The sequence below is a fragment of the Ornithodoros turicata genome, chromosome 1, assembly GCF_037126465.1.
Source record: "Ornithodoros turicata isolate Travis chromosome 1, ASM3712646v1, whole genome shotgun sequence".
Taxonomy (NCBI): domain Eukaryota; kingdom Metazoa; phylum Arthropoda; class Arachnida; order Ixodida; family Argasidae; genus Ornithodoros; species Ornithodoros turicata.
This window is the reverse complement of record NC_088201.1, coordinates 221,814,000-221,828,138: the sequence shown is the minus strand read 5'-3', so window position 1 is coordinate 221,828,138 and position 14,139 is coordinate 221,814,000. Positions and strand designations below refer to the sequence as shown.

Sequence of the window (14,139 nt, the reverse complement as noted above, 5' to 3'; positions counted from 1 at the left end):
AGGGGTGTTGTGAAACCATGTAAGACAGACCTGCACTGCAGCAACTTCGTTGCTTTTACGTATTTTGTTTTGTTTTGGCATGCTAGCCGTATGGCTCGTGTAGAAGAGAAAGACGTTATAAGCATGTTGTTCCTTTTTGGAATAAACGGGACACGTTAGTCCTTTTTGTTGGAGCGGTCTTACTCCTTAAAGTCAATTCACCCCCTGCTGACTTTCCGGACCAGCAAGATATTCATCACAAACTTTGGTGCCGAAACCCGGGAACTCCTCCTGTGACGACGACAGGTGAATTGAGCATCAAGGATGGACTGCCTCAAGCAGAAACGAGCCGTTGTACGGGCCTCAGTAACGAAACTCATCACGGACGTCGACGCACTACTACGAGTTCAGAGCCCTGCAGCCGGTGAGCTTCAAACAAAACTTGACCTTTTGAAGTCTAAAGAGGAGACGCTACAGTCATTAGATGGATCCATGGAATCTCTTGTTTCCGAAGAAGCCTTTCAAGTAGAGATTGAAGTTGCTATGTCTTACCAGGAAAAGATATGCACAGCTATATCTCAAATCAGTCAGAAACTGAAGAAAATCCAACGGACAACCCTTCGACCCGACTCTCCAACCAGAGCTGTGCTTATCCCGGCAATGCAACATCAGGGTTCCACCAAAGTGAAACTTCCCAAGATTGAGGTACCGAAATTCAACGGAGATCTAATGAACTGGATGACATTTTGGGACCAGTTTGAGTCGACAATTCACAAGAATGAAACTCTACATAATGTAGATAAGTTCAAGTACCTACAAAGCTATCTGACCGGCAAGGCCGCTACGGCCATAAGCGGACTTCCTCTTACGAACGAGAATTACGATGCCGCAATTGAGATCCTTAATCAACGCTTCAACCAGCGACAGCATATTGTCGACCAGCATCTGAATCGTTTACTCAATCTACCGACGGTTGCCGATGCGGGCGATTATGTCCATCTTCGAGACCTTTACGATGAAGTTCAAGTAAGAGTGCGCGGCCTCCAAGCTCCGAAGGTCGAACAGAACGAGTACGGCGTCATGCTTCTGTCGGCACTGCGAAAATCTGTACCGAAACAGGTGGAACTGGATTACAATCGGAAACATCAGGAAGGAACGCCAGCCAGCAAAACCGAATTGAATAACTTCCTTGACTTTCTCAGAGGTGAAATAGAAAGTCCTGAGAAGAGCGAATACCCAGTCGATGCACGGCTGAGCGAATCTCGATTGAAAATCTCGAAGGATAGGCGGCCTCTTATTCGACAGACGACAGGAGCACTTACGACGGGAGACACAACACAACGAACAGAATGTGTTATCTGCAAGAGTACAGATAATGACATCGAGAGTTGTGTCAGCACAATCAGCATCGACGAAAAAAGAGCGTTACTTACGCGAGAGGGACGCTGTTTCAAATGTGCTAAACGATGCCACAGATCACGTGAATGTCGAACAGCGGCTCGAATCAGATGCACCCGCTGTAACGGGCACCATCTCACAGTTCTTTGCGAAAGAGAGCTGGAGAATAAGACCAGCGGAAACACCAACACTACATTTTCCGGCGTACTCTCCTCAACAACGACACGCAAATTGGAAGCGTCTCGTGTCCGGAGTCTAATCCTTCTGCAGACCGCTCGCCTCTGGGCGGAGACGAATACAAGTAGACAACTTGTACGAATTCTACTGGACGGCGGGAGCCAAAGAACATTCATACGAGAGTCATTGTCTCACGATCTACAATGCGAACCGGTAGGGGAAGAAAACTTGTCGATATGTTCCTTCGGCTGCACACCTTCAAGAAGGAAGTGTCGACGTGTCAGAGTTTGGCTTCTCAGTCAGTACAGTCGCGAGGAGATATCTGTAGAAGCTTTGGAGATACCTGAAATTTCCGCAAACCTAATGCACGACCCCGACAGTAAACTGATCACAGCGCTACAAGAGAAAGGGTTGCCACTGGCCGACCTTGTCATGTTTGACGTACGCTGCAGCGACGACATCCAGATCCTGGTTGGTTCAGATCTGTACTGGAGTATAGTGACGGGCGAATCGCAACGAATTGATGACAACCTCTTCGCGGTCAACACCATCTTCGGGTGGACACTTCAGGGACCGTCAGAGATGTCGGGAAACCTTTGCGCCACCGTAGGTGTATTCAGACTGACTGTGGATAACAATCAAAACGACGTTTCTTCGCAGCTTCAAAGCTTCTGGGCGCTTGAACACATTGGTATATCTACAAATGAGTGCGACGAAGAGAATAACGGGGTCCTGGAGCAATTCAACGCAACCATCAAAATTAAAGACAAAAGGTATGAAGTCGGTCTTCCATGGACTAAGAAAAAGACTACCTACTACGGAACTACCTTCGAACCTACAACTGGCAAGCACCAGACTCCGATGACTAACAAATCGTCTAATGAAAGATCACCTACCTATGGAAGAATACGACGACGCCATTCTTCTCTACCGACAAAACGGTCATGCTGAAGTAGCCCCACTGGAGGAAGCAGCGGAGAATACACTCTACTACATGCCACACCGAGCCGTGATTAAGCAAGATAGAGATACAACGAAAGTAAGAGTTGTATTTGACGCATCCTCTAGTGCCTCTGGCGAGCCATCCCTTAATGATGTCGTTCACGTGGGACCAAACTTGAACCCAGAGATTCTACACCTTTTGATAAAGTTTCGTAGCGAAGCTGTGGCTCTGGTCGCCGACATTGAAAAGGCTTTCTTGCAAATCAGCTTACCTGAACGGGATCGTGACGCGTTGCGGTTTTTGTGGTACGTGACAACACCGAAGATAGGACAACCTCTTCCCGCGATCGAAGTCCTAAGGATGACTCGGGTGCCATTTGGGGCGGCTTGTAGCCCATTTCTTCTCGCCGCAACCATACGCTATCACTTCCGGAGGATGTCCGATATGTACCCAGACACCTGCAAGCTCCTTGCCGAGAGTTTTTACGTCGACGATTTGGCAACCAGTATCAGCACAGTTCAAGAGGCGAAACGCCTTTGGAAAGAATCGGTTGACATTTTTGAAGACTGCGGCATGCGACTTCGGAAATGGAGAACAAATGATAAACTGTTACGTGGAATGTTTCGGGACCTATATAACGGCGACGACTCTATCCGACAGACTGAGAGAAAGGTACTGGGTCTTATTTCGGACACTGACTCAGACGCTCTAAGGATATCTCTGAAATCCGTGCTGGAATTCTTACACACCGCGCATGATACCAAACGAACAGTGCTTCAAGCCACAGCGCGGGTCTTCGATCCACTCGGATTTCTAGCACCGTTTGTTATCACGGCGAAGGTCATGTTCCAGCGACTTTGGCAGAAGGGAATACGTTGGGACGAAGTTCTCCCACCTGACATACTTGAAGACTGGCACTCTTGGTGTCGCGAGCTTCCCAAAGCCAATGATTTGTGCATTCCCAGAAGGATAAAGCGCACGGGGACAGTCCGACAACAAACGCTTCATGTATTCTGCGACGCTAGCCCGGAGCCGTCATCTACGTCAGAACAATACAGGAAAGCAGCCTGTGCACAGTTCGTTTAGTCGTGGCAAAGTCTAGAGTTGCTCCTTTGAAGACGGTTTCTCTCCCACGCCTGGAACTGCTGGGGGCGTTACTGGGAGCACGACTGCTGTACTACATTATCAAGAGCTTTGGTGCCAACCTGTCTACTACATTGTGGACGGATTCGATGATTGTCATCAACTGGATCAAGGGTGACACGCGTCGGTACAAGCCCTTTGTTTCCAACAGGACCACATAGATACAGGACCGCACGAACCCATCGGACTGGCGATACTGCCCTGGTAAAGAAAATCCTGCCGATCTCCTGACACGGGGAATTTCGATTGACTCTCTCCAAAATAGAGCCGATTGGTGGGAAGGGCCGCCGTGGCTGCATGAAGACGAGGCTTACTGGCCACGACACATGTAATTGATAGGATTCCAAGACAAGGAAGTTAAAGCAACTGTCGTGCTGTCAGCTCCATCAGTGTCAACCTGTTCCGTTCTGGAACTGGCAAACTTCTCTTCCCTGAACAAGGTTATCCGGACTACGGCATGGATTTATAGATTTTTCTCCAACTCGAGTCAAGTGGAAAACAAAATAACGGGCCCTTTCACAGCATCTGAAATTCAGCGAGCAGAAAACTACTGGATACGACAAGTACAAGCGGAATCGTTTCCAGATGAACTTTGAGCAATTTCTTCATCACAACCACTCAAACTAACTTCAAAGATGAGAGATTTTCACTTGTTTTTGGATGAAGCTGGGCTTCTGGGTGTTAGAGGACGGCTGCAACGCAGCGAGGAAAATGAAGAAGTAAAGCACCTGGTTATTCTACCAAAACATCACACTTATACAGGACTGTTAATTACACAAACTCATCAGCGCTTGCTACACTCAGGAGTTCGTGACACTTTGGTTGACCTAAGGGAGTCATACTGGATCATCCAAGGCCGACAAGCAGTGAAGAGGGCGTTGCACAACTGTCAGTTTTGCAAACGACAGCGTGCACGACCAGTAGTCCAAGCGACAGCTCCACTCCCACCGGAGAGAATAACAAGATCCCATCCATTCGAGGTGACTGGAATTGATTTCACTGGACCACTTTTATACAAAACGCCAGACAAGAGGTGTCAAAAGTGTTACATTGCGTTATTTACGTGCGCTGTGACACGAGCCGTGCACTTAGCAGTTGTGGAGGACCTCACTGCAAACCAATTTCTCCTGGCCTTCCGAAGATTTGTATCCAGAAGAGGGGTATGCAAAGTTGTCCACTCCGACAATGCGCTTGCCTTTAAACCGGCTTCCAAAGATCTAGCAAGTCTCTCGAAAGCATTACGCGGATCTGACGCTCTCGACTATTTTTCTCAGAGGGGCATCCAGTGGAAATTCATCGTCGAACGAGCTGCGTGGTGGGGCGGCTTCTGGGAGCGAATGGTCCGCTCAGTCAAAACCATTATCCGCAGACTGTTAGGAAAGGCTTTCTTGACACACGATGAACTGACTATGGTGTTAACCGAGATCGAAGCCGTCCTAAATTCACGTCCCCTCACTTTTCTTTACGCTGCGCAAGAAGAACCCAAGGTGCTAACTCCATCACATTTCCTCGTGGGAAAAAGAGTGACAGCGTTACCAGGGAAGGCCCCTACATCATCTACCTCGGACAGGGACACCGTGACTAGTCGTTATCGTCAGCGTGAGCAACTTCTAGATTCTCTCTGGAGACGATGGCGAAAGGACTATGTGTTACAGTTACGCTCCAATCACACCATGAGAAGCGAGACTCCGGTGACTCTAGACATTGGTGATCTAGTGCTACTTGTTGAGGACAGGTTACCTAGGCATAGATGGCGTATATGCCGCGTACATTCTTTGATAACGGGCAGCGACGGGGTAGTGAGATCGTGTGTAGTACGACTACCTGACCGGACGTTCTTACGGCGACCTATACAGCTCCTTTGTCCCTTAGAGATTATTTAAACTTGTGAGCATAGCACTCACCGCGGGGGAGGATGTTGTGAAACCATGTAAGACGGACCTGCACTGCAGCAACTTCGTTGCTTTTACGTATTTCGGTTTGTTTTGGCATGCTAGCCGTATGGCTCGTGTAGAAGAGAAAGACGTTATAAGCATGTTGTTCCTTTTTGGAATAAACGGGACACGTTAGTCCTTTTTGTTGGAGCGGTCTTACTCCTTAAAGTCAATTCATCCCCTGCTGACTTTCCGGACCAGCAAGATATTCATCAATGGGGATTAGTATGCGTCCTGGGCCGACTTCAGGGGGAACTGTGCCGACATTGGTCTGGAAAGTCTTCGGAAAACCCAGGGAAAACCGGCTGAGGCCAGCGTACTCCAGTCACCACAACATCGTAAACTTAACGTAGAATATCCGTTCGCAATCCTGAAAATTAACGTTTAATTAATGAGAGCTGAGAACGTGGACTAGAGGTGGGAAATGTCTCCCCGAAACCAGGTTATATTAACACTGACCAGCTAACGGATATTCGACGTAATTCAGGCGCTGGTTAACAACAACAACAACATAGATGATTGAATGATGATGATGACGTGGAATGTGTCCCTGCGTTGAGTACAGGACCCTATTCCAAAAAGGTGCACAAATCTCTACATTCTTGAAGGAGGCCGGTGGCCCTCAAAAAGGAAAGAAAAGCGCCATGTGCAGGGTTAGTCCAAGGGCCGAGAACTTTGCAGATGTTGAATGGCCTCAGATCCAGCATTTCAAGTTGGCATTTAAAGCCCCGTCGCTCGCATACGTACTGGCTACAGTCCTCTACAATGTGTCGGATTGTTGCCTGAAAACCACAAGTTGTAGACAGCGCGGTGTTGCTGTGGCCAAGGATATACCGGAGTCCAGAGGTGAATGCAACGCTAAGTCGAAAACGACGCACACGAGACGTAAAGAGGCGATGGAAACCAACTGGCATTTCAAATAATAGAGTAGGGTGAACACCATACAGAAGCGACCACCGGGTGATGTCATGACACCATTCCTGATGGGCCCAGGGCGGCGTCAACGCGGGAAAGATGGAGCGTCTATCCCTGTTCGAAAGTATGATGGAGACTGCTGAGCGGCTGTGGTGGGCCGCAGCATCTGCCCGATCGGCTATCTCATTGCATCCCTATTGAAAAAAAAAAAACGTCTTGAGGTTATACCCCAGAAATCTTGAGGTTACCTCAGGATATCTTGAGACTGTCTGAGGTTACCTCAGACCTGCTTGTGGTTCTTCTGGAGTTACCTAAAGAAATCCTGAGGATCTACCTAAGGCCCTCAGACCCGGCTGCGGTTCTTCCAAGGTTACCCAAAGAGATTCTGAGGTTCTGCCTCAGGACCTCAGACATCGCTTTCGCTCTTTTAAGGTAGCCTCCAGAAATTCTGAGGTTCTACATCAGAACCCCAGACCTTGCTGTGGTTCTTTTAAGCTTCCGCCTCAAGACGTCAGACAAGGCCGTAGCTCTCCTGCGGTTACATCGGCGAATCGAGATTCAACATAGGGCCTTGCACCTTGGTACGCCTACAGCGTTGGAAATTTCTCAGGGGGCCTTTTGGTTGGAGAGATTCGCAAGGTGTTTTGGAGTAGAATTTAGTTTGATGACTTGTAATTTAATTATGTTACCTTCATTAAACTGGCAACGTGAATTAAGCCTACACCAAACCGTAACGCAAAAACGTGAAATTTCATAAGTCTCATCCACATAAACCATCAGGAAGGCATAAAGTCAATTTTATTCGGTTATAAATTGAAGCTCTCCTAGCACAAAGAGTCCACAACGAACGTTACACAAAAACCACAATGAACGAATTGCCAAAGAGCAAGCGAGCTGGAGATTATAATTCATATTACTAAACCCGAATCTAGGGAACTACGAAAACAGCCGGACACTGTCCGCGTGCGTCTGCTTGCGTAGCTCCGTAGTCTCGAGAGTGTTGGTAATATGCAAACATATATCACATTATTCGTGCTATACACAACCGATTTTTGCATGACCAGACATCTGAAAACACAATAAGGGCAATATAGGGTAAACGGTAGATCCTCACGTGTATTTCTATTAGAGGCTATAATGGATAGATAAAATTTAAGCAGGAGTTGTTCCGATACTTTCAGCTTCTATGAGCTTCACACAGGTTGGCGTACGCCACAATGAAATGCAGCGCAAAGAATCTACAAAAGATGGAATATTTCGTTAGTTTGGTTCCGAAAAAAAAAAAAGAAACAAAACAACGCGGCAAACATGCGTCGGTGTTATTTTTACAGCTCCACTTCGCTACAGCCACGCATCCCTTTGTCCTTTTTCTTTTCTTCTTTTTTTTCGCTCGGGGACCGTACAAAATGTTCCCGCTTTTGTAACCAGTTCTCGGATTCGCCTCCCTCAGCTTTGAGCAGTTACGCGCCAGCCTCCATGGCATGCGTGTGTATTTGCTTCGTCCTGTGTGCCGCTTATTAATAAGATGCCATAATGACGTGTGTATACGTGAGTTTCTTGACGACATTCGACTTGTTACTTCCGTGGACGACGTGAGTAATTTTTGTGAAGACAACGATCGCACTGACTTTCAATGGGAACACTGTATATCCAGTGCACGCTATTTTCCGGAAGGAGGTGAGAAAACCCGTGGAAGCTTTTTGCTCGAAGGTACGTGGAGGAAATTTTCTTGTATATAGTTTTTGCTGTATGTGTGTGCGTGCTTGTGTGTGTCTTGTTTCAAAGGAAAAATTATGCATAAATATCTCGTGAATGGGAAGCGACGCTTTAGAAGTTGATGTAACTTTGAATTTCTAGTAAATGTGATACCATATTTTCAGATTCCCTGCGATGCATTTGTGATCGATTGCATGTCGCGTGATAGGCAGTGAGGATATCGCCAAGGCCTGCAACGAACGAAAGCGGATAGGAAGACCATCAACGTGTGAGCCGAAACAGCAGCAAACGCGAATACTGTGAGTGTCTACATATCTTGAAAGGTGTATTATCGGCACCAAATGTTTGTCCTTCTGTTGCTTTCCATTCGACAACGAGCCTGAGGGACGTGCTCACCAGACTGTTTACCCCTCTGGTTTGACAAGCATTTAGCTTTACTTTTTCTTGTTGAAAACGTATACGCATATTCTTGGTATGCATAGAGCTACTAAACTTATTTGGAGACTCTATGTATGCCTGTTGTCCCAACCGTCTGCGTTTTGAGTACGGCAATTTACCGTAATGAACCTTTATAGTTTTGTCACTGTGGGGAGCAAATGCAGACACGCATACATGCTCACTCAAATTGGTAATCACTATTCGGTATTTCGTGTATTATTTTGTATCTCTGGTTATCATACCTGAACTGAATTTTATCTCTATGTGCATACCTCCAGTGCTTCAAGAGCAGAACGGAGGAATGCGAAGAAACCTGAAAGAAAATGAAGGGAGTCGCGACACTGAACGACAAATTAAAGTATCTGAAACATATTTAGAACCTCATGACCCCAATGCCAATAAAAAGTCTTTGAACACGAAGTCGTGCTACGGGCGTTGTCCAATGCTTTCAGGTCCAATCTGTGGAAACCTCAGGCCCTGAGGTAACCACAGGGACTCAAACTCCGATGTAACCCCAGAAACCCAAGTTCTCAGGTGACCCCAGGACCTCAAGCTCTGAGGTAACCTCAGAACCTCATGCTCTGAGGCAACCTCAAGACCTCATATGTCCCATAATACCTCAGAACCTCATGCTCTGAGGCAACCTCAAGACCTCATATGTCCCATAATACCTGAGGAGCTCAGACTCTGAGGTAACCTCAGGAATTATTTTCAATTGAAATTCCATATTGGAAATAATTGGGGTAACCTGAGGCAACCTCAAGATTTCTGGGGTAACCTCAAGACGTTTTTCCAATAGGGATGCAATGAGGTAGCCGATCGGGCAGCTGCTGCGGCCCACCATAGCGGCTCAGCAGTCTCCATCATACTTTCGAACGGGGATAGACGCTCCATCTTTTCCGCGTTGACGGCGCCCTGGGCCCATCAGGAATGGTGTCATGACATCACCCGGTGGTCGCTTCTGTATGGTGTTGACCCAACTCTATTATTTGAAATGCCAGTTGGTTTCCCTCGCCTCTTTACGTCTCTTGTGCGTCGTTTACGACTTAGCGTTGCATTCACCCCTGCACTCTGGTATAGGCTTGGCCACAGCAACACGGCGCTGTCTACAACTTGTGGTTTCCAGGCAACAATCCGACACATTGTAGAGGACGTATGCGAGCGACGAGCCTTTAAATGTCAAACTGAAATGCTGGATCTGAGGCCATTCAACTTCTGCAAAGTTCTCGGCCCATGGACTAACCCTGCACATCAGTGCCGTGCACTTGGTGCTTTTCTTTCCTTTCTGAGGGCCACCGGCCTCCTTCAAGAACTGTAGAGATTTGTGCACCTTTTTGGAGTAGGGTCCTGCACACAACGCAGGGACACATCCCACGTCATCATCATCATTCAATCATCTATGTTGTTGTTGTTGTTGTTAACCAGCGCCTGAGTTACATCGAATATCCGTTAGCTGGTCAGTGTTAATATAACCTGGTTTCGGGGCGACATTTCCCACCTGCAGTCCACGCTCTCAGCTCTCATTAATTAAACGTTAATTTTCTGGATTGCGAACGGATTTTCTACGTTAAGTTTACGATGTTGTGGTGACTGGAGTACGCCGGCCTCAGCCGGTTTTCCCTGGGTTTTCCGAATACTTTCCAGACGAATGTCGGCACAGTTCCCCATGAAGTCGGCCCAGGACTCATACTAACCCCCTGTCCCCCACCCCTTCCTGCTGTCCTCTCTCCATCTGTCCACGCCTGTACGCCGCTCATAGCCACAGTTGCTTCACGGCGCTGATACGGAATTAAAAAGAGGATCGGCGCAAGCGGCAGATTCGAATACTACAGCTGGCTAACCTTTTGAGTGACTTCCTTCTTTCATCCTTAGTTTCTCAGGCACTTGAGGCTTTGTATGTATTTGTCCCTTCTATGTGTTCCAGCCTCAGAACATCAATTGTCATCTTGCTCAGCTCCTTCTAGCTGCCAGGAGCTTCAATTAACCTGGAAATAATACACGGGATGATTTACCTGTTCGCATGGAATAAGGCAAAAGTATGCCTCTTCTGGGACTACAGAACGTATATTTTTGCACAGGCAGAGGAGTTTGAACTTGTAATCTGATGCGTAGGACGCTTCCGTTATACCCAGTAAGGAAGACGTAATCACGCAATAAATAACCGTGCGCTGCGGATACATCTTCCGGCAATGCGAAAGATAACCATAGCGCGATGTCAGGTGAGTGTTGAGAAACAATAACATTTTAAACATACCTCAAAGACACTGGATTTGGACATATGAAACTTGCATCGACTTCCCCGTCGTCATTTCCGAACGCAGTTTGTCAATTTGAAAATAGCGGTGCGATGACGATGTGTGGGCTCTGTGCCGTTCGCCAATGTTGCCTCTTCAAATGCCGCAGACGCGGCGGCACTGTTACTGCGCGCAACATTGTCAGCAACATTGCGCGATGCCGCCGTGACCTGCTTCTTTTTGGCACATATTTTGCTGTCTGTTTGTGTTATGCCCGCGTGTATTTGAAATCCGTACCCTGCACCCAGCGTATGTAGCCTTTGTAGCGAAGGAGCTGGCAGTGTAGGGCGGGATCGAGCGTCGTTGTGTTTCTGTCGCTAGTAAACGCTTTCCTATGTTCGTGCGTGTTTTTTTTTATCTTCAGAGCCCAGGGTACACTAAATAAGGATGTGGTATAATGGTCCACTGTTTTTACGACATGTCGAGGTTTGTGCATGTAGCAGCAGATAGAAATTTATTGGAAGCATGGGCCTGGCCTCTAATGAGACACAATGCATAGCAACACTGTGCCGCCATAGGCATGTACAAAATACACGTATATCTTACAGCAACTAACCATTTACTAAAATTCAATGCTCCCACCCAGTGTAACACATTTTTAATGTCGGGTACTGGAAGGCAATGTGTAAGGTACAGCAGATTTGTGTACAGCCATATGACCGTAATGACACTTACGGACACACTGCCGTCTTATTTACGATGATAACCGTCATAATTACGGTACATTTCGTCGGTGCTGTATTAATTACACTACTTCGGCCGTATTCCCAATTACGGTAGCACGCCTGTTTTCCTCTTAAGCCAAAAACTGCACTTTGACCGTAAATTTTACGGCGTTTTTTGCTGGTTTTTTTACAGTGTGGATAGAGCATATGCTGAAATAGAAGTTGATGCGAGGCACGTTCGCTAAGTGTTAAGTGTATTGGGGCATAAAGCGTTTGTAACGGTGAGGTGGTGCGGACTTTGCGAACATATCGTCTATCTACATATTCGGTGCGTTATCCAATAACGTTTTTGGCATTTCTTCCTGACAGATATTGCGCTTTTAATCGAGGCTATAATGCGACTACCTGCTGAGTGCAGCTGTAAAGGTGATCGAACTCCTCATCTGTGCGACGAGTGTCGTGCACAGATAAATGGTTTTGCAGGAACAGCACGGAAACGATAGAAGTATATAACGAATTTTACTTTCTCCTCCATATCTAGATTTTGCATGCTTTCAGCACAAGAGCAATTTGCTGTCGTGAACGAACTGTCACAAACGTCATAGATATATCAGCATATCTCCAATCGAGGTTCTGGCAACGTCCCTCTGATGGTCAATATAAGGATGTCTCTGGGAACTGCAGGCTGCGCCCTCCTTCGAAACCTCCACACAGGATATTTTGGAGGCGTGCCTGGGACGTCTGGTATTTGCTCGGTGAAACCGAAACGCAAATGCCGTTCTGAGACATCCCTTGGGTACGCATCGATATCCGGAAGGTCAGGCCGTTCGCGACCATGTAAGGAGGTCCTGGGGATATTAATGACTTATTGGTTGACTACTCAGTAAAGGTGATTGATCTTGATTCCTCTGCTTTGAATAATACATGTGCACAAACGACATTTGATTACGGATGAACTACACAGCTAAGATGTTCACATAAGCGTTGACTTCTGCAAACGAAAGTATAAATTGTCTGCAAACTGCCAGCAGGCACTATGGGTCCACAACAGATCACAGGAACCATTGTGATGCCTAATGTAAAAACCCCGAGACTAGGGAACACGAAGGGACAGACACAAACACGAAGTATCACGAAGTCATTGAGGCTTCGTGTTTGTGTCTGTCCCTTCGTTCATGCATCATCTTCACCAACTCGCTTGCTTCTTAGCCATTTTTTCATTGTCACCATTTTGATGTTTTATTGCATAACGAATAAGGAATATTGAATGAGGAATGTCGAAAAATTCACATAGCTACTCCTCGTTGCTCGTGCGCAAAAACACACATTTATGTCACATTCATAATCACTGTGTGCATCAACGGTGAATTACACATGGAGGTATACGCCAAGGCAAAGCTTTCGTGTAAAGTCTGAAGCTTGGTAACATATATGTAAAATCCATCGAGTGCGATGCGGTCCACAGTTATGGCTTAATGCGCAAGGAGATGAAATGGTCGAAGCAGGAAGCGCATCTTTCTTACCATGCGTCTTCTGACCACCCTGATTACATGCTTCGTAGCGCCATTGTAACGATGGAGTATCATTTCAAGCAAGAAGGCGGCAGTGGATATGACCATGCCCGTTGCCCACAGTAAGAAAGGTGGCCGCAAATAGGTCATAGTCAGCGCTTTCTTTTCTGATGTCTGCCGGAAGTTGTCGTTATGGTTTTGATGCGACACTCTGAATGCTTCCAAGTTCCGTGCCCTTACATATAATCCGGTCTCCACACCCTGAGTCACGATTTTCTGGGTGCTGTGAAGGTAGGGTGAAGTAAGTCTCATGACTGGACCAAAGATTAGCGCATCCATGATATCATCAACCTTTCTGTAGCCCATCTGTAGGAGTTCGTTGTGCGTTTGAACACTATCTCTGCGATGGCTCATTGTTATATAAGTATCCTTCCCATCATTTCCTCGCTTAATGGACCCATCCGCGTTGTAGCAATCGCATCCACTTTTCATCCACGGATATTTCGGGCGAGTGTGGATATACATGCCGCACTGGCTAGCACTTTGCAAAAAGCAAATTCTGTAACCTTGACCTAAGAACAGTTTAAAATCTAAATTTTCTATTCCTTTTTTTAGCGGCATGTCTCCCAAATAGGACGTTAGCAATCCTTGAAAAGCCGTGGATACGATCATCCCGACAATCAGCCAAACTCCAAAAATTATTCGCAAGGGTTGGTAGTTGAGAAAGGCTGTTGTGTGCACTATGCTTTGCCTTAGAAGGGATTTCATAAATAGGACAGCGACTTGCACTAAGTGTACTCTGTTCGGACGTTTCACGTAAAGATAAGAGAAACCGATAAGCGCGCATGCGATGAATGAAGACAGTAGAGATAACCACACTTGGAAGCTGAACGGTATCAGTAGAGCCATTTCTTTTGCCATCTGCTTAGGTTTCTCAGCATAAAACGGATAAACCACAGAGTCGAAATACCCAGCGATAATGCCATTATGAATCAACGTGCGACCGTTCAAATAAGCATTCGCACA

At 46.7% G+C, this 14,139-nt stretch overlaps 1 protein-coding gene across 1 annotated transcript; it reads left to right on the top strand.

The window, feature by feature from the left end:
* The first annotated feature begins 303 nt into the window (after positions 1-303).
* LOC135395062 (uncharacterized) lies at positions 304-3,583 on the top strand. The gene is made up of 2 exons (XM_064626260.1): positions 304-2,398; positions 2,442-3,583. Exons 1-2 carry the CDS (start codon positions 304-306, stop codon positions 3,581-3,583), a joined length of 3,237 nt encoding a protein of 1,078 aa, XP_064482330.1.
* Positions 3,584-14,139: the final 10,556 nt, after the last annotated feature.

Excerpts from the sequence above, each read along its gene's own strand:
- LOC135395062 (XM_064626260.1), top strand. The coding sequence starts at position 304 with ATGGACTGCCTCAAGCAGAAACGAGCCGTTGTACGGGCCTCAGTAACG. Across the intron at positions 2,399-2,441 it reads TACCTTCGAACCTACAACTG|ATCACCTACCTATGGAAGAA; the intron begins GCAAGCACCAGA and ends GTCTAATGAAAG.